This window comes from Cupressus sempervirens, chromosome 2 (genome assembly GCF_028749045.1).
Source record: "Cupressus sempervirens isolate cs-2001-9-10 chromosome 2, ASM2874904v1, whole genome shotgun sequence".
In the NCBI taxonomy this organism is placed as follows: domain Eukaryota; kingdom Viridiplantae; phylum Streptophyta; class Pinopsida; order Cupressales; family Cupressaceae; genus Cupressus; species Cupressus sempervirens.
The window spans coordinates 454,719,659-454,741,456 of NC_143119.1; the positions used below are offsets into that span (position 1 = coordinate 454,719,659).

The 21,798-nt window shown below is 35.0% G+C and overlaps 1 protein-coding gene across 2 annotated transcripts in view; it reads left to right on the forward strand.

Moving 5' to 3' along the window:
- The window catches only part of LOC149573013 (uncharacterized), an 83,801-nt gene extending 74,329 nt beyond the window's left edge, over positions 1-9,472 (forward strand). For both annotated transcript variants that reach the window (XM_089814152.1, XM_089814153.1), the window contains exons 7-9: positions 1,354-1,495; positions 8,327-8,497; positions 8,629-9,472. In XM_089814152.1, coding sequence (XP_089670278.1) covers positions 1,354-1,495; positions 8,327-8,497; positions 8,629-8,814 — 499 coding nt within the window. In that variant the 3' untranslated portion in view covers positions 8,815-9,472. The remainder of the gene's footprint in view (positions 1-1,353; positions 1,496-8,326; positions 8,498-8,628) is intronic.
- The last annotated feature ends 12,326 nt before the right edge of the window (positions 9,473-21,798 follow it).

Sequence of the window (21,798 nt, forward strand, 5' to 3'; positions counted from 1 at the left end):
TTAATTGTATATTCATTTATTTTTTCACATATCTATCAACACCTAAATTATTAACCAATTTTTAAGTCTCAAAAGAAGCTTACTTAAGTGATGCAAATATTATTATATATGACTGCAAATAATAATAGTATAATACTTATATAAATAAAAATATAAGTGTAGTGATAAATGAAATACCATAATAATAATATAATGCTTATTCTAAGTAAATCATTACCTTGCACATAAGCAAATGTTAGATATTGTTATTGAATACCACCCATAATTAAATTCTTCTTGATATGTTAGAGCAAGAACATAAGATGGGGTGAGATAGGTGAGAAGCTATTGGCGCCAACAATACTCAACCATATGCTGCAGTTTCATGGATCGAAAAATAATTTAGACAAAAGTGCCCTGAAAAGACTTAAAAACACGTCCAAAGTTATTTTTGGTTGTTAAATTTAAGCTTTATCACACAGGGTAAACCATTGAAAACAATATCTCGTGGCATGTGAAAACGAGTTGGACAGTCCTTCATACTGAATCTCATAAAAGATTGTACTATTATTGAAAGGAACAAAAACCTCTAACACACTTGTATTTATTAAAATGAAAAGACAATATTTAAAAGAAAACAAATGGAGTTTAGGCTCAATGGGTTGTTGTCACAAGTTTAAAGGTAAAGGAACTGTTTATGTCGCTGTCAAGCAAGACACCAAGTTGGTGAATGAGACACCTTATATATGTTTAAAATTTAAAAAAGTATATACAACCTAACCTTTTCTAGTTTGAACCTATGCCGCCTCATACACACATGCCCACTCAGTGTACGCACATAGAAATAATGCAAATATGCACGTATCATTTGTGCATATGCAAAGTTACGTGGACCACGTGCATGTCTAATTACATAAATTTTGGACAGTTAGTCTGAAATACTCAAAAAGTTTTTTGTCTATTTTAGGCAGCTGAGTATGAGTAAAGATGCAATCATTTTATGGAAAACCTGTCAAGCCTGAGAAATTAAGTTGCAATTTTTTTTAACTATATAATAATCTTTTTGTATGATATAATCTGTAAAATGTTTTAAAAACAAACGAAATTTCCAAAGTCCTCTATGTTCAGCGTTTTATGGACGTGCAATTTATTTCCAAGAGAAATTCAGATACTCTGATATGAGGCTTCTAATTCAACATGCTTCATAATTATATGAGTGTAACATTACCTTTTTATTGTATATCTATCAGTGAAAGTGCATAAATGGGAATTTCTTTTATTATAACAGCAGAAATAAAATGTTATATTTGCATGAATGAATGATGAAAATGTTGTTCTTATGATAATAATGAGTTGTAGTGTTTTTTTATGCAGAAGTCATCGTCATAGGTCTGGTTGTCTATGTGCAGTATGTGTTGCGACACGGCGTAAACTTGCACGCAAAGAAAATGCTCCATTGGTGAACCTTCAAAGTACAAGAATCAATGCCAACGGTTCACATACATTGAATGAGCAGGTAACTCTTGTATGATTTATGTGTTCAATGCATTATGCAGATCATGCTTCAAAAACTCTGAGCTGGGAAAACATAAGCTGACCCAAAATTTGACTCAAACTTAAGTATTGGTTTTTTAGTAATAATACGTAAAACATATAGATCTGTAGAATGATTTTCAAAAACATGCATAAAACTAAATCTAGAGAACTCAAAAGTAGTTTTTCTCTATTTGTAGATCAAAGATTGAGTTCAATACACAGAGTCATGTGCCATTAAATAAAAATTACAGTTTCATTATCATACAGATTTCTTAGATGACTAAACCCTCTAGGTGACTATATGAGTGCGTCCTCAAATTGGATGGTACCACTTCTTGTTGAGAAACAATATGATCCTTACTTGAAGCCTCATTCATAGGAAGTGTGCTTGATGAAGCCCCTATCCTGCTACCTCTCTTTCCAAATCAACAATATAATAGACAATAAAGATGGGCTTTACATCCATTGTTATACAATTTGAATTTGAATAATGGGCGATGTCATTGAGGTCAATCACCTCATGTGTCTCCTTGCCTTCAACCCTTTCATCCAGAGAATAGTTATATTACATGAAGAAAAAGCTTTTTCAAGTGCTTTGAGTCAGTCTCTTGCACTTTTTTTGTTAAATGGTTTCAAATGTGATCCAACTATGGTCACACTCATAAGAATTATAAGGCTGGGACAAATTGTACGCTTTGAAGATTGAGTGTCACTACACCAAAATATTGCCAACTTGAATCTACAAGGACAACATTTATAACTTCGTTGTTTAGTAAATTAAAAATAAATAGAACTTAAACATGAAACTTGAAGCTTACCTATCATGTATAATTTGTTTTATGATTGTAGAGTACTTCTTTTACAAAGGTATAGAGGTGAAGAGTACAATTTCTTCTTTGCACCCTTATAAATTTGCTTTTGACATGAACAATGTCTCTGAGGCTTTTGCTAGGGACCATCCTCTCCAAACATTTGTTGAGGCTATGAAGAATCTCCAAATCTACCCTAAATGGGCCAATTTAGATAAGCTTTGGGTTCAGGTAGTAGGTAGCAACATAATTTTGTTGGAGTTGTTTGCTCACTTTTGATCAATACTGTGCCGAAGTGGCTTATATATGTTTGTGTTTGTTCCATGGAATTTTTTATGGCCTTCTTGGCCTTTCCCATGGCCTCATTTAGAAAAGCCACAGATATTTTCTCTTCATCCATGAGCTGTAGAAGTCTAGATAATGCCTCCGGCAGCTAAATCAAGATTCAAGAGTATATTTTTTCAAAAAGATCACACTAAATCAGAAAATGATTATGTATTCAGAAAACCAGCAAACTGGAAAATTAGAAAATAAGAAAAAACAAATCTTTTAAAATCCTAAACTTATGTTGATGACGCCATCTATATAGGTAAAATAAATCATCAAAAAATGTTTTCACAGTCCTCTCTCCTTAAGTTTTCTTTTAGTAAGAAATGTAGAACAACTTCATTCTCACAAACACTAGCTTAATAGATAATAATTAATATGCAATGCTTTGGAATGTGATGAAATTAATGGGAAATTGGGTGAAAACTATACAAGCTCTTTTCCATTGATGTGGTCTCTCATAATATTTAAGATCCATATGTGGTTGTTGATGTATTTCATAAACTTCCTTGTCTTACACAATAGTTTTGATCCATCCATATTTGGCCATATTTTCAACGAGGTCAGTGCAATGGGTGACACAGAGAGTCCACAAGAGTATTATCTGCCTCACCTCAAGAAGTCTACTAGTTGCATTATCCATAACGAGTTGCACAGCATATTCCACACCTCTATCACCTCCTCATCCAACATCTACATAATGTCTCAATATTTTTCACTTCATTTGAGGCATCAATTAACTTCAATAATATGATCTATCAACTTAATTTCACAAGGGAGTTGATTAGAGTGTTTTGTTCCATCCACCTATCCATTAGAGAAAATAGTGCAGCCATCCATTTTTCAAACCTCTTATATTTGAACTAAAATGCCAATGTACCCTAACAATGGATCATTCAACTCATAGGGTCAGTGTCTTGGTTACCTTTCTTTCCATGATCATTGAGATGACTAAACACTTTTAATAATGGCTCCGTGCAGCATCTAATGGTATATTATTGTAATACCTAATTTTGGCACATACCAGCTTAGCCTAGTAATGTTCTTTTAATTCCATGTAGTTCCTTCAAATGAAGCTTGCATACTAGGAGTGTTATGAGGAATAAAGAAACCTAAACAGTGCTTGACTGCAGTTTCAGATGCCTATGTTTGTGGCAGTATGGAGAACTCACAACAACTATCAATGCTTCAACTGCCTTCATTCCATTGATTTTCTTTTCATCTGAAGATGAAATGAGAGCTTCAACCTTGTTGCCCATTGCATTTTATATTGCAACATTACAATCATTTGTCCGCACAAGGTTAAATTTGAGCTGGTTGATGTCTTCCCTCCTATGCAGCTTGCAAGAGTTGCATATTATCATTTTGAATTTCTATCCGTTGTTCCGAGTATGGTCCTGCCACTATTGTTGGTTGTGGATGTCACTTTTCATCCAGATAAATCAAATAGAACTTTATTATAGCAGAAAAACAATAAAAATTGAACAAAAAATCTTGCAGTTACAATAAACTAATTGAAAATCAGAAATAAAATATAGACAATTAAAACTTAACAGCTAGATCCTAGAAATTAAAAATAAAATAAAATGTTAATTTGATGATAAATGTCAAATGCAATGATAAGCTCACTAAACTTGATCAGTGCTCACTGAAAATTTGCTTAAAACAAATGCTCACTGCTCATATATGTTGAATTGTCCAAAGGCTCAGAAGATGATGCAAAAATGACAAATTGGAGATTTTTTATTGGTAAACTGATGTTTTCCCACCTGGTGAATATTTCCCCGAGACTTGAAAGTTGCAAGGGTGTTATCAGCCAGATTAATCTGCTTTGCAAGTACTCACTCAAGGTATTCCCCTACAACCAAATTATATTTGGCTATTTATTTGACTGTATCAAATGACCTGCTGCACTTTGCACCTGACTCTTATGATGCCAAGGAAACGAACAAAACCAAGCTTACCAGAATCTAGGAACTGGCTGATGCAGCTATCTGCATTTTTGAGTGATGTTTGTAGGGAACAATACTTGATTACATACATAGTTATGAACTTTCGTAAAGTGCTTTGGATACTTTGCATGGAAAGCAGAAAACTGGTTACAAGCTGGGAGCCCGTATGTAAAGAGAAAGCCTTTGGGAAGCTCTCATGATAAGAAACTTCATAGATTTAAGAATAAGTCATGAAAGGCATCCCTACTGAAACCTAGTTTAAATGTGATTTTAAAGGTTTACCTCTCAGGAGTTCCAAATCTTACAGAAATGGTTTGTAACCATCACAAGTTTGGGTTGTAACAATCACAAACCTTACTTGGGAATTCCACTCCTACACTTGACTCCACTGACAATACTTACCACTTTATCTGTGCAAGTGGCATGCCTATACTTCCACCTGTCCATCATATTTGATTAACACACAATGCTTCTCCTTACTACCTCTTAGCTTCTTTACCACTTAAAGCATACACAGATGTAAAGACAAGTGTAGATATTATGCTAAATAATGTAGCTATGTGGCGATCAAGCATGAGATCATAGGTATTCTCTACAAAATATAACCATTGTCCAGAAAATATCCTCCTGCTGCATACCAAAATATGACTGACTGTGCATACAGAAAACAACCCTGTGAAAGCATGCGTGTAATAAGTGTATATCTCCAAGGTTAAAATCACTTGATGTTGTATAACATATTTCTGGATTAAATTGCTCGCCAACGTTTTGGATCAAACCTGATGTTACAAAGTTTTAAGTTAATGAATTTAAACCAGTGTTTATATATATACAATAACAAACAGATAATTCTTAAATTTATAATTTTTCATAGATTTAATTTCATTAACTCAAGCTTTGTTTATATTATTGTATCTATATATTGTAAGGGTTGAATTTAATTTCTTGGTCATTGTCTTTAGTCCATATACCTTCCTAACATATTGGATCTTATACCCTCTCAATCTATTTAAGAGTGTTTGATCTGCTACTATCTCTTGATTTCCCTGCTCGCTTGCTATGTCATCCTGATTATAGATAAAGAAGTCTGATCCGAAATGTTGTTGAAAAAATTGCAGTGTCAATTCCAGAAAATCTGTTATAAATTTAACATTATTAGTATGGTCTGCTGTGCAATATCATGGGTTTAAACATTCTGTTAAGGCTATTTGTGATCAGTTGAAAAATACTTCTTTTAGTGATAACGATATAGAAGGGCCTTATTCACATGTTAAAGATGCTTTTTTTCCAAAGACCTGCATTAATAATTAACCACCTACGGTACAGGCTATATCATTTTCAAAATCTCCATGGCTTTCCATTATGTAGGTCCTCTGGCTCAATGAGAGTCAATTATGTATAACCATCAAATTTGAGAGGTAAAAAAAATTTATGCAGATATAATTGGGGAAAAGTAAATATGCCACATTTTCTTCATCTCTGTGAGAATATGGCTCTGATACCATGTGACAATATGCCTAAGGCAAGAATGAAATGCTAAGATCTAGAAGCTCAAGAATGATAGGCAAAATGATGATCAATTGATTAAGCCAGTAATGATCAACAATACAATGTAGAAAATATCCATTCAGATTCAGATACAAAGGTGGAGCTCACAAACAATGAGGTGTGAGACAACTACTATGTGCAAGTGGACTTCTCCTATTCAATTCCTGTCAATTCCTTATCCCTCTGTCTTCCTATGTGTGTGCATTCAAATGCATTTTCATTTTCAGACCTTTCCACATACATTCTGTCCAAAACACCAAACACAAGGTGACAAAACAAGAAAACCAAAACTCAGAACAAAACCAAAAATTCTTGCTGTTTAACCTTCCCGGATGCTCCAGCATTATGAGGTGCTTTGAAAAAAAGCTGAGTTTCCCATTGGGCTACTCTGAACAAACCAACACTTGAGTGTATATTTGCATTGTTCCATGCGAACACATCCCTGTGAATCTGGGTAACATGCCAGAGATCCAAGGGACTTATGGAATTGGACTAGATGCCTTCTTTTTTCAGGACTGGATATTTATTGGACATAAATGAAAAAAGGTGCTTCTTAAGGGAAATGGTGCTGAAAATCCCTAAAATGCTAACAGTGGGAGGATAGTCATTGCAAATTAAGTGCACCATATTTACTTCTCAAAATCTTCAGCAGCTTTTAGTTTATAAAATTATTTGAATAACTCTTCCATCGCCATACTCAAAATTTATTAATTTTTTTTTCTGGTCCAATATGTCCTCATGTTTTCTTGTTTTGGAAAATTGCAAGAACACTAGATTTGTAGAAGCAGGTTATCATAATAGGAATATCCCTAGTAATGTGACTTATTGGCTGACCAAGATGTTGTTGACACTAGAAGCAAACGCTTCTGGGAGTATCAAATAGGGGCTGTACATTTTTCTACCCCAGTTGCTCAGGGGCATCTTGGATACTTCCGGACTATGGACCTACATCTTCCAGGAGTGTGAATGATTTCAGAGCAAGATTAGTTGCCTACCTTCTAGAATTTCCAAGTCTAGGATCAATAACAAGTATGTATGTTTTTGGAGCAAGAGTGGTTCCTACATTGTCAAATTTTTGAGTCGAGATCACGTGACACACGATGTTGCAGAGCTATTCTGTTGAACTATGGTAGTCAAGGGAATGAATCGAATAATGCTGCCTTTTCTAAACAATGCAGATTAATGGTGCGCAGGCTGCTTCAGCAAGCATCTGGGGTCAGTTTGACGTAAAATGCTACTAGAACAGTTCACAGGAATCCACAGCTGCTTTATGTAAGGTTAATAGTTGCAGGAGACTTTAACGAGGTGTGCTTGCTGTATATTGATTACTATTTAGTCTTTACTTATATATATTTCCGGATAACTTATATAATCCTTGTTTAGATACCACTGAATATCAGGCTTCTAGTAGGATCATTTCAAGTGGTATCTTAGAGGACCTTTATAGTAAATATTCAGGTGCAGATTCTTGAAATAGGTGTTACTACTGACATGGACAAAAGTACTGCATCTAATGGTCAGTGTGGTGCACTAGCGTAAATTCTAGATGGATTTGACAGAATAAATACCTCTCATCTTGACATTTTTGCAGAATATAATCCTCACCGTAGTTACATTTGGCCGAGGAGGGGAAAAAATGTTTATTGAAACAAAAAAGAAACGCTCCTAGGCATGTATCAGTGACCGATAAGCTTCTCAATGAATGTCGGTAAATGTCAAATTTACATTGAGTGGGAGTTACAATCTATTGAATTCAACATCACATCGACAGCAATATTTCATTTGAAGATTGTGATACACATCTACGAAAAAGAAAAGAGCTCTCTTGGAAAAAATAAAATAATTAGGAACATATGTTTCACCAAGAATTGGAAACACTTCGACTAAAACAGTACAAGGGCAATGCTAAAGCTTCAAATGTCCTGACAATTTCTTGAATACAAATAAATGCTATAAATTACGTTTCTGTTTGGCGGACTCGATGTATGTAAGGCTTCAAAGAGGAACCCTTGTTTACCAGAGATAATCTCTTGGAGCATGTTAAAAAGAACTTGCTGATGCTAATTCCATGGGCATATCTATTTTGCGTTTGCGTTTGTAGTAACCTATCAATAATTGGAGATATTCTTACCAAACCTTAATACTAAATCTTGCGAAACTTGTGTTATTACTTAGCCCCTTAACAATGAAGAAGGAAGAGAAATGGGCAAGACACAAGAGCTGAAGGAAGTCGATGGACGCATAGAAAAGTTGGATAAAAGATCTGGGAAAGAGGCTTTAGAAGCAGACGAAGACAAAGAGCGGCTGCAAGAAAATATGGGACAAGTCGCAGAAGATTTGGAAAAGGTATTGATAGTATTTAGTTGCTACTGTATTTATTCTCTATGGAACAAGAACATACCTAAGGCTTTTCTAAACCTTAATTCTTTACTGTTTTGGATCAAGCTTATGCTTAATTGCTTTGTTAAAAATGGCAGGAGTCATCTGAGAAGTACTTCTCCGCAGATATCAACTTCCCTCTGCAGAACGCAAGCCCCTCAATTTCAAAAATGGGCATGGTTCTTTTTGGGACATGGAACTGGCCTAATTCATTAAATTACCGTCCACCCAGAGAATGTGCAGATAATCCTATTATGGATGCAATATCATCATTTACGGATTAGGCCTTCACCTTTATAACCCCAGATTGGAAGACATAACAGAAGTGTTTATATTAAGTTACATAACGCTTACAAATATGAGCGGCTACGACAAAAGTTAGTTACATGCAGCCAATCCTGTTCTGAAAACGCATGATAATGTGAAGCATCACAATTTTATCAGTTTATGCGTTGAAGATAGTTTCTGATCTTCAAAGTAAATTTCGTTTCTTGAACTGCCAAGACAATGCAAATAGCTGTGGCTGTGTAAGTCTCGCTGCTGTCTAAACTCCAGAGATATATTTCTATGATTTCGAGGCTCATTTTTGAATCCAAGGGGGATCAAAAGAAAGAATTGTCAGTGTTGGATTCCAGAAAAGCACTGACAATGTGTACGCACATTTTGCTTTCTAGAACCGAGAAATATGGCAGCTTACCGTGAAGACCAGTCTAACAGAGAATCCTTATTGTGGATATCAACAAGACAGTTTATTCAATGGCTAATAAATGGCTGGTGATGATGACCAGTTCTAATATAGAATCCTAATGCTTTACAAGTCTTTTGTAATTTACAGATGTATGCAGACAATTCTAGGGTCAATTGGCTCGAGGAACTTTATTGTTGCTTGTGTTGTATTCAGTTTGATGATTATAAATCCAATTTTACTACGGTTGCATATAATTAATCCATGTATATTATCTTACTCGAGGTGGTTAAGGCATCTGGTTGAGATCAACGAGGGAGTGGGTTGTTTTTTATGGGAATGGTGTATGCAGTCTAAAATATGCACCTGTCATGATAGTTTTTGAATTTATTAAATAAATTAAAAATTTAAAAATAGTGGTTTTGTGATTTTTAATTTAATTAATAAATTAAAAAATTATAATAGGAGTATATTTTGAGCTGCATAGTCAAGGAATCATAAATGAAATTGTTTAGAGAATGTATAATTTTTTGTGTCTAGTATATTTTATCTATTTAAGGTTGATTTTTAAGAAATGGTGAATTGACAAAACGTTTTAAATAGACTTATAAATACAACTTGTATAGTAATAATGATATCAAAGCAATCTTTAAGGACAAATTCTTGAATAATCAAAATCTTATTTCATTTGCGAAAGTAAATATTTAATTGTAGAGAATAAGTTTGCCAATCATAGACAACTCTTTAATATGAATACATATATGTATATACACATACAAATTTGTAGTTATAAGCATATCAACTTAAGTTGCATATGTCAACTTATGTATAGTCAAAACAATCACAAATTAGATTCAACAATATACAAATCACTAGACTCTTAAAAAGAAACTATAATACATAATTTCTAACATCTTAATGAAAGTTTAGCGAGCTTTCAAACTCATGAGGTACATTACAAAAATTTCATTTATTAACAAACCTTGACGAGGTCAAACTAATCTTATTATTGTGCACTCTAAAATGTAGCACACTTTTATAAACTCTTCTATCCAAGGGATCCCATTGATTATGAGTCTTGAGTGGCAGCTTATAGCTTCCTACTTGTAACGTGCAAGGAAAATGAGTGGAATGCAAAGCCTATGACTCTCAAATGAACCATGAGAAGTGGCCCTTGCAAGGTGGACTACAAGATGGAAGATTCAATAGAATAAGAGCAATGAGATACTAATATAGATGCAAATGCAAATGCAAATGAAAGTAATCTAGATGAGAGTGCAAACTAAGCTATGATGCAATTACAAGTAAAAAGGAAGTAAAGCTAATCTAACAAGGTCAAGATTACTATCCCCTATTTAGACTATGTAACCTAAGCTATAATGCAATAAAGGAATGATTAATCTAAGATGCAAGTAATCAAAACGGTAGGATAACAATAGCATGAAGACATATGAGAGAGTGAAGAGAGAGCCTCCTTTTAAAGATATATGCATGGTTAGAGATTAAGAAACACAATCAAAGGTGAAGAATTATTCTCATTTTGACCTTTGTGCACAAGATACTCAAGAGGCAAAATCAATGGATATGTTTAAGAGACAAAAGAATGAGTGGAGGAGATTAAGAGGCAAAAGAGATTCCACTTGCGTTGGAAAATGTGCATTCAATATGTAGACAATAAGTCTTTTTCCATTTATTTTTAAATTAAGAAATTACTTTTTATGTGCACACATAGGATAAAGGGGATTTCATTTACTTAGAAGGGAGCATATTCTACTAAATGAATAAAGACTTAGGATAAGGTGGTCAAACCATAGGATAAAATCAAATAAATAATAAAATGATGATTTGATCAAGGATAAATGGTTGATAAATATACAAAATTGATTAAGCACAAGATGTAGTCTAGCATAGAGATTAAACAGCTGAAAAAGGGGGCTCATAGTTTACTAGATCATTTTTGGGTGATAACCTTTTCCCCTCTTTGACTAATGTATGAGTGATTTGGGAATACATTAAGTCAAAGAATGATGATGTCGAGTTGATTGAGAGATCTCACTCCAAACTAGCAATGAACAAAGGCTAGTAAGATAGAAAGATAATTGCAATGCATAGTTTGAAGAGAAAATTGAACACTGAAACATAGATTGGTAGACGATACAATATTAGAACTAGTGTGATGCAATAAGAACTGAATATGCCCAAGTGTGAGTAGATTAGATCAAGAGTCTACCCCAAGCAAAGAAGACCGATATAACAAAATCAATTTGTAGTATTGAAAGATTAAGTATTCTTGCACCCTCAAGATCAAAATCGAAATAAGAAAGAGGAGATTCCAAATGTAATGCCCTGTCCAAAGATCCTTGAAAACAAACATAAACAAAGATCAACATATTTTTACTTTACCATCATTGGGATTCATGTAGAATCCATACTCCTAGATTTACACCAGTTGAGTGAGTTCATGTTGCTTGGTGATTTATTGCATTATTTGGATTCATGTTGAATCCGTACTATCAGATATAGACACGTTGAGTGAAATTATTATACTTGTTTCATTTATTGCATTTCTCATATCCAACCCTTGCATTGGTATTTATTGATTACATTTGTGAAGTTGGTTGTACCCACATAGTGAGCACATGTGTGTGTGTATGACATGATCTTGTGAGACTCAAACTCCTAAATATAGGCTAGTTGGGGAATTGTTCATTTGGGGGCTAGATTGGGAACTTGCATTGCCTATGAGCACTCATGTGATGAGCATGGGTATGTAGGGTGGACATGTGGAGTGGTTTCTCTCATGTACCCCAGCCTGGAAGTGACTGACAAGGTAATGTTAAGAGATTCTCACAAGTGATAATCAAAATTAATAAATAGGAAATAAAACTTACTGATAAGATAAGTGAACACCTGTACGTTCTTCAAGAGTCCCAAGGGGGCCAAAGCGAGGGTATAGTGTTTGGCCTCCTATGGGAGTGTGTTACCACACTAGGTGTTGGTCCTCCTATGAGAGCGTGTTACCACACTAGGTATTGGGCCTCCCAAGGTGAGTGTGTTACCATGCCACATATAGCTTGGGCTTTCCGATGCCAAGTGACACTTACACTCCACTAGAGTCTGTATATAGTTATCCTATAGTGGGTCTAACCAGTGACTAGATGTACTGCATTATCATCATCAACATATAGATGTTGGTATCATTCTTGATTTGTGTGTGTATTAGCCATGGGTGATTGTATTATGTGATTGTGGTTGGGTCATTATCTCCACCAGCATAACAAGTGTGGGGCTATGGGTACCATGTGGTTGGGAGACGTAGCTAACTATACCACTCTTAGGGAATGATGTGCAGAGATGGTTTGCTTCTAGATTTGAGACCAGTGCTAGATGTGGAGTATGTTTCCTTGTGATTCATGTTTTTCTTTGAATGCTTTGGTATCATGTTTTAGATGATACTTAGTATGTTTACTTGTTGCATTGCCTTATCATGATGTAGATCTTATTGCTTAAGTGATGTTCTTATCACTTCTATGAATTAGCGATTCTATTGGTAGACTAGCATGTTAAATGTACTTGTTCATGTGACGCTTATTGATGGTTATTGGTAAGATAGATTTCTTAAGGTAACACCAATGATCCTGTTGGTGATTTGAGATTTCTTGCTCAGGGTTATGGTTAGGATCCGTGAGAGCTCATGATGCCATTAAGGTTTGGAGGAAACACGCACGATTATTTTAGTTCAATTGCTTCTTTGCTTGTTCTTTCCCTTCATTGCGATGCTGCATACACTTATGAGGATGTTTCTTTACTTCATTGCAATCTTACTTAACGTGGTTTAGAGTAGCATGTTGTTTATGTAAGTTATCTAGATCTTCTTTATTCTTTTGATGCTCTTGAGTGTTTGTTCCTTGAGTTTGGTGGTTCTAGTACTCCCGATGTGGAGTTTTTAACCCAAATTACCTCCCATGTTGGCTTATTGATCTTGTTTTCCAACCTAGACGACTCTATGACAATCTCGTACAATACTGGTGAAGTATCGTCCTTGGTTGGTAAAACTATCGTACAATACTGGTAAAGCATAGTATTGCAAATATATGGAATGTTGTATGAAACTAGTAAAGTATCATATCGTAGTTATATGAAGTATCATATTGCTTTCCTCTAAACACTTAGGTCATATATAAAATAAATCATTTAGATTTCTTATATTTAAGATACATTTTATCTATATGATGATTCATTTGAGAGGGGTTTCAAGACTCTAGGAATTTAAATAAAAATTCCAGATCCCTAAAGTTGATTGGATTCAAACCTAGTCTTATTTAAGGAGTTCAAGATTTCACACTTAGCCTAATTTCATGATGGCTATTCACGAATTCTTTTATGCTCTAGATATATGGTAAATAAACTTGTATGGTTTAATCATTTAGAAATTTGTGTTTGGGATTTAAAATGAACATAATAACCTTGTTAGTATATTAATGGAATGAAAATTGTATGTTTAACTCATGTAGATGGAAATGAACACGTTGTTAGTGATGAATGCTTAGCAATCTTTGGTGGTTGGTTTAGTCTTCTATTGTGATCTTTGTGATCTTATGTTTGTAGTTTCTTGTACCTATGCTTTATCTTTTAAAAATATGTGTTCATCTTTATTTATCCTTGTTTCAAGGATCTTGGGAAGGGCATTATACAAAAATGAGATGGATTTTATCAAATTGAGATAATATAAGGTCCATGATGATAGATGAGTGGTGCAGAGATCATAGGACCAAGTTTGACCACCAAGCATTGAGAATGTGCCCCAGTTTGACTATAGTTGACCAAAAAGATAAAACAATAGAACTAGGTCAAATTAAGAAGAAAAGTGAGATAAAATGATGAAGGTGAGATGATGAAGAGGTAGAAATGATGAAATGATGATTGACTTGAAAGATATGAAAGAAAGGGTCAACTAATTGTGTAGAGAAGAAAGAAATTCTAAATCATGATTTTGATAGTAAGGATGAATTTGGATTTTGATTTCGATCTTGAAAATGAGTCCAAGACATCGAAATTAGTTCATGAAAATATGAGACTTTGAAAAATTAGGTCAAAATGTTATATAAGGGGCCCAAAGTATATATAAACATGATGATAAGACTAATCCCTTGATGAAAGGATAGAAGTGAGAAGTAAATGATGATGGAAGATCAAGAAAGTGGTGAAGATATGAATGAGAGATAGAAGAAAAGAGAGTGCAATTGGCAATTCGTCCAAAATGATGAAGGGGACTCTCTACAAACTCACATGCAAACTTAGAATGAAACCCTAAATTGAATACTACTACAAAGATGCAAAGTGCAAGTTGCAAGGGTCAACTAGATAGGTCCTTGTTTTTATCATTGAGCCATAAAATGTGGGAACCTAGCATAAGCATCAAAGTCATAGAGGTCATGATGACTCATTGGTAGATTCCTTGAGTTTAATATTGCAAGATTACACATGTCCCAAGGTGTAAGTGCCAACATAACCATGAATGCAATCTTGCATGAACACACACAATGTAATAGACAAGGACATAGCTCTGAATTACCTAAGTGTCAAAGGGTTCAAAGAAAGAGACACCTAGGATTATCAAAGCTACACCCAAAAGCACAAATCAAAGAAAACATGCCCCATGCCCTTAATCCTCTAGTCAAGTGACATGTGAGAGAGAATAAGGAGGGAACACTTAGTGAAAATTAGTGCAAACAAAACACATAAAAACTCAAGCATATCTTAGTCATTTTAGTTTAATTCCCACAAGTGAGAAATATTGCATAATCTAACACTAGGCGTCAAGGAAGTGTTGAGAAACATTTTTTGGGAGATGTCACTAAACACTGGTGTATCGTAGAGACCTAAGGTGACACAACGCGTGCCCCCTAGACCCTGACAAAGACCAATTTCAAACCAAGATGTAAGTGTGAGATGGAGGTCAAAAAGGGCTCAGAGTTCAAAGTAGTAAGTTGAAAGATCTAGCGGTGCAAAAGTCTCAAGTAGCATTTATTTCCAGGTTTCACCACTTCACAATTTTTTTTTCTTTTTAAGGTCATTTAATGATTTTATTTGTATTTTTTAGGGATTTTTAGAATGATTAAGAGATAAACTAGTTCTCAAGAAAGACCATATTATTATTTTCCAATGTCTAGCAAGGTGTAGGGAATAATGGATTAACAAGCTAATAGATAAGATGGATAAGCAATGATGCATGAAGCAAGTGAATGTGATCCTTGTACACTCGAAAGTGTCCCACTCTAAACCCTTCTATCCAAACGATTCCATGAGATTGGAATGTTCGGATGCCGGCTTAGAGCTCCCTATCCACGGAGTGCAAGAGAGTATATTTCAAGAATAAGAAGGCTCTCAGATGAGCCTTAGAGATACTCTTCTTGCTAGTAAACCATGCAATGGGAGGTTCCAAAGACAAGATGCAAGAATGCAAATGTCCCAAGGAGTTCCTCAAAGATGCAATGCAAATGAAGATTAAGCTAGAATGAGAATGTCAAATGCAGCTATGCTAGAATATGAATGAGAGTGTTACAATCCAAATATTAAGCTATGTGAGAGATTATTGCAAAATAGAAGCTAAACTAACATGCAACATGAATCTAAGCTAAAATGCTATGGTATGAGAGAATGTAGACAAGAAATAGAAGTTCTCCACAAAGCTCCAAAGAAACCTGTTAGAAAACCTGCAGCATAACAATATTCAAAAATGAGGATTGAGGGGGAAAGCTCTCTCCCTTTTAAAGATGTATGGACGGTGGAGATCAAGATGAAGATGGTGGATGATCAACGGTGGAATTCGAAAATAGGAGTGATCCATGTGCACACACAAATCAACCAATAGAATATAAGTTGACTTGTCATATAAGACAAAAGTCACAAAGCCTTTTCTTTTAATTGCAAAATAGAAAAAAGACTTTATGTGTGCACTTTAAGTGGGTTAGAAGAATGGGGTCTTTTATTTAATTAAAAGGGGACATGTTCTTTTAATCAAATAATGAACTTAGGATAGCATAGTCAAACTATAGGTTATAATCAAATAAATTGATTATTAGCAATTTAGTCTAGGTAAATGATTAAATTAATTTAGCCAAAATGTTGAAAAGGGGGCTAATAGTCTAGATGACCATTTTTAGGTGATTACATTTGCCCCTCTTTGACTAATGCGTGATCGATCTGGGAACACATTATGTCAAAGAAAATAGAAAGCCAAGTAGGCGGTGATAGATATAGATATCTGATTTCGAAGAGTGAAATGCATAAATAGATAGCAAGTCCTAAATGCACAGCCTGATAGCAGTAGTACTGAACACTAGGAAGAGATGATGTCAGAATTCAAGAAGAATACTAACACTTAGAAAAGCAGATAGAGTGAGAGCAAGTGAGAAGATCAAACAAATGCTCCTAAGCAGTGATAGAGTATTTCTGCCCCCTCGGGATCGAAATTGAAATGAGGTAAGGGAAGTAGAAACTAGCTAGACATGAGAAAATTGAGATATAGCAATGTCTGATATGATAGATGAATGATTAGAACCCAAGAATGACTATATAAAATTGATAAAATGCCCCAGTTTGACTAGAGTTGACCTTGAAGGATATAACATAAAAATTAGGTCAAATCTAGTAGAGAGATGATTTAGATGTGAAAAAGGTGACTAGAAGTAGATATGAAGTATGGAAATGATGAAGACATGAAGAAATGAAGATGCCCCAGTGATGATTCAGAGATTAGACCTCAAAAGGTCAGCTAACTGCTCAGAAGAAAGTAGAATTTTAAAAGACAATTTTGACCATCAAGATGAACTCGAATTTGGATTTCGATCCCGAAAATGAATCCAGGATGTTGAAATTATTTAAGAGGTCAAAACTTTATATAATGTGATGATAAGATAGAAAAGAGATGAAGTGAAAGATTAAGAAGGTGAAAAGACATGAACAAGAAGAAAGTAAAGAAATATATGAAAGGAGTTAGCTGATATGTCCACAAAAAGATGAAGAAAGAGAGCTCTCCCCATATGCAAGAATGCAAGACTAAGCTAGAAAATGAACCTAAAATGCAAGCTAATATGCAAAGTGGTTTACCAGCAAGAAGCGCATAACATTTAGACTCTTAATTTCATCATTGAGCATTTATTAGGGACATCATGAGATCATATAACCATCACTAGTATAACTATGAGGATATGAATATGATCGATATTAGATAGGTATGTGGAAATCCAATCTAAGCATCAAAGACATGTAAGTCAAGATAACTACACGATTAGATTCCCTAAGTTTAATTTAGCAAGATTACACCTATATCAAGGCATAAGCGCCAGGATAAACCCTGAGTGCGGTCTTGCAAAATAGTCAAGGATGATACATTTGTAAGTGAACGTGTTGAATAGGACTAGCATAAATGCTTACAACACTATAGACAAACAAAGTATACCCACAAGCAGAAATCAAGAAGACATGCTCCATGCCTCCAGTCTTCTAGTCAATGACATCCTTGAAGGACTATTAGGGAGGGAACACATGGCAAAGAAATCATCATAGACAGCACACAAAGTAGATAAATGTTAGCATAGCTCAGTCGTTTAAGTGTTAAAGTGCGTGTGTGCAAGTCACTTGGCCATTTCTTCCAGACTTGATTCTGATAGTGAGAAATATCGCGACATCGGAGACCGTAGGTAAACTATCTGTAAAGTGTTGAAAAACACTTGATGTCAAGGTGGGGGAAGTGTTGAGAAACACTATTTTGTGAGTTGTCAAAGAAACCCTAATGCACAAGAATACCTCAATAGGCTAAGTAGTTATGCCCCCAAGACGAGGACAAGAAACAATTCCAAGCTAGGAAATGTGTAGCAAAATAGGTGATTGAGACTAATAGACAAAGGTGCAAGGGTTTCAAGTAGTGCCTGTTTCCAAGTTTTCACCACTTGACAGATTTTTTTTTTCAGGACTTTTTTCAAATTTTTTTTATTTTTTTATTTTTGATTTTTTTTGGTGATGCATCACAGCACCTATTGCTAGGTTTTCACTAAGATGATCTTTTTTTAGGACATTTTTTTATTTTTAGAATTTTTTCAGCATCATATATGATTTTTTTTGAAATTTTTAGAAGGTTTTAGAGATCTCTAGTTCTTAAGCAAGATCACATCATTTTCTCCCAATGTCTAGCAAGGTATAGGACACAATGGAGAAACAAGTCGGTGGATAAGCAAAGATGGATGAAAAAGGAGCATGAAGCAAGTAAAAGTGATCCTCAAGGACTGACTCCTCAAGAGTACCCAAGCTAGGGAAAGAGGTGAAATAGTCATATGAAGCATATTTTGGATAAGCAATGGAAGTAATGAGAAAGATAGCATGTAGGATAAGCAATGAAGCCAACAAGTGAGATAGCATGAAGTGTGTAGTCCAAAAGAGTAGCCATGTCAAGAGACCTATGAGAACCATGTTTCATTTATTATGATCAAGATCAAGGGGTCAACTAGATAGTATAGCAATGGGATAGAGCAATAAGAATAAAGCTCAAGATAGAGGCTATGAGTGAATGGGAGAGCACAATAGAAAATCTAGTGGATAAGATAGCCAATATGCAAAGATAGCTCAACATTGTCAAGATCAAAGAGAGAAGAGGGGATAGATGGATGGTGGAAGAATTACGCATGATGCCTATTTGCCAGGTTTTCATCATGGTACTTATCCAAGGTGCCACAAGAAGTAGTTTTCACCATAGGATGGATTTATTTCTCTTTACTTTTGCTACCAAGGTGCCACAAGAAGTGGTTTTCACCAAGGCACATTTTCAATTTTTTTTTTCATTTTTTTCATTTTTTTTTTTTCTTTTTCTATTCTTTTTTTGAATTTTTAGAAAGAGCTCAAGCTTTTTGAATTTAGATAGTGCTCCTATAGGAAAGATAAGTCATGATAAGACAAGACCATAGAAAGGTATGCTCAAAGATGTTGATAGGGTGATGAAAGGGAAATGGTAGTAGGAAGAATATATGGAGGATAAGAGTTCATGTATAGAAAGTAAGTGTAAGCTTTAGAGGATTTCATGAGGGTAGCTGAAATATTGGACAAGATCAACGTTGACACACACCTTGAAGGGTATTGGAACAATGGAGGAATCATGGATGAAATAGCTTGAGATTTAGATGTATGAGGTGGTAGGAAAATTTTGGAAAAAAGTGGAGTGGAAGGCTTTGGAATATTTTTAGGAAGATTTTTGGAAGAAGATGGAATGGAAGCCTTTGGAAGCTTGAATGTCAACTTTGAAGTATTTTCAATATTCAAGTCTGTTAAAAGAGACTTGGGAATCCACATAGCTTTAGATTTTCCTTGTTCTTTGGGTGCTTGAGATTGCATTTCTTCAATGATGGATTTAGGAACCCACATTTGCTTTGATTTAGCTCTCTTAATAGTGGACCTTTGTGGTCTCTTTTGTGCATTTTCCTTCTTAGCATTCACATGTCGATTAGATGGGACATAGTGATCTTTCTTTTTCAATGGATTCTTATGTTTATTCTCACTTCCAAAAGACTTGGGATTTGTGGATGAATAAGGATGATATGAATGGTTTAGATGTATAGATGCGTGAAAATTCATCAAAGATGAGTGTCTTTGTTGATCTTGAGGTATTATAGGAGAGCTAGGGAATGAGCTAGGAGTGAATGTAGGAGATGGAGGAACATAAGGCCCCAAAATGGATGGAAGGTTTGAATGTTGTAGCTTAGATGGATAAGGACCAAGGATAGATTTAGAAGATGCAAAGGGATAGTGGGAAGGGATATCAATGTCTTTAGAATGAGCAACATGGTCAAAGCCATCAATAGACTCATGAGTACTTTTGATAGGAACAACATTTTTAATAGAAGCACTTGAAGCTTGAGCACAATTTTGAAGTGGATGTGGAGAAGTAGAACATGAGGTGATGCTTTGATCTTGACAAGTAGCTTTGAATAGCATATGAAGAGAACTTTTCTCATAATTTTCAGTAAGCTCAAGGGAGATAATGGAAGTTGTGTCTTCATCATACTTAGGAGGTGGATAAGATATAGAATATGGAGGGGAAAAATCTTGAAAGAGATGAAAGGGTGCTTGATCTTGATCTTTCTTGAAATTTATAGATTTTTCGTTTTGAGAGTCCTCTTGACATGGAGCCATTTCTAAGGACAAGGGAGAATGAAGAGTGAATGGAGTAGTGCATGGATCTTTAGGCTTAGTAGCATGGAAAAGGTTTGCAGCCAAGTGAAGGTTAGCTTGAGTTTCTTTTAGAGGTAGCCCTTGAGGATACACGTAGTCAATGTGGAAAGCATTAGGTTCTTTATTTGATGGAGGCATGTTGGAAAGCTTTGAAGTGTTGAGAGATGCATGAGTGTTGGAAGAAGTGGAAGATGTAATAGAGCTACTACTAGACATAGGTTCATTAATGTAATCTTGCTCAAGAAAAGTATCCTCATCGCATGAATCATTAGAGGTATCAATAATTCCATTATCAATAAGATCTTGGATTTTATGTTTTAGTTCAATGCAATTTGAAGTACTATGCTCATTATGTTGATGATAAGCACAATAGATATCCAAGAATGGGTTTCCATATGAGCTAGACTTAGGTAACATGATGATCTTATTGCCAAGAAGTTTTTGCAAAGTGTCATCATAAGAATCTTCCAAGGGAGCAAAAGTTCTATCAAAAGTATGTCTAGAGTCTTTTTTTTGTTTCTCAAGTGAATGGTATGTATCCATGTATTCATCATTATCTTGTTCAAAGATAGGTCCATCATGAAATTTTAGCATAGGCTCAAAGGAGGTATCACTTGCTTGTTCTCTAAAGAGGTCTTTAGATCTAGAAGATGAAGACATTTGATGTCTTGAAGTAGAGCATGTAGACCTAGAAGAAGAGGATGACCTCAAAGAAGGTGACTCACATGCATGTAAAGACCTTAAGGAAGATTCATGTAGTGATGCAATCTTTTCCTCTAACCTTTTCTCAAGTTTAGACTTCATTTCTGTCATGCGCTTAGAGAGATGAAGGTAAGAAAGATCATTTGTCTCTTCTAGTTCTTTGTATTGTGCATATAGATCTTGAAACTCTTTAGTGACATGGAGGATATCATGATCATCTAGATTCGGTTGAAGTTTGGTAGCACAAGGTTTAGATCCCATAGTTTTAGATGCCAAGCCAAGCATAAAATAGTCTAGAGGATAACTTGATGTTGAAACTATAGGAGGTAGAGTGTTCACTTGCCAAGATAGTAGAGAGAGATTAAAGCGACTTGTCAAACAATATGTCCAAGAAACTTACGACATGAATGACTCAAGTCAATAGCTAGGCAAGATGCCCAAATAGCCAAATAAATAGAGCAAGCGGGGTGACAAGTGAACAACTCTCCAACCCAAGAGTGTAGTCAAGAAATCAAGGCAACCATTTCAGCAAAAATATAACTAGCAAGTGGACATAGACCAGGAAGATAGAAAGACCAAGAGTGCTAAGACCAAAGAGCCACTTTAAGCATGTTCAAAAACTAGAGACATAGAAAATCAAAGTCAAATGATGAGACTC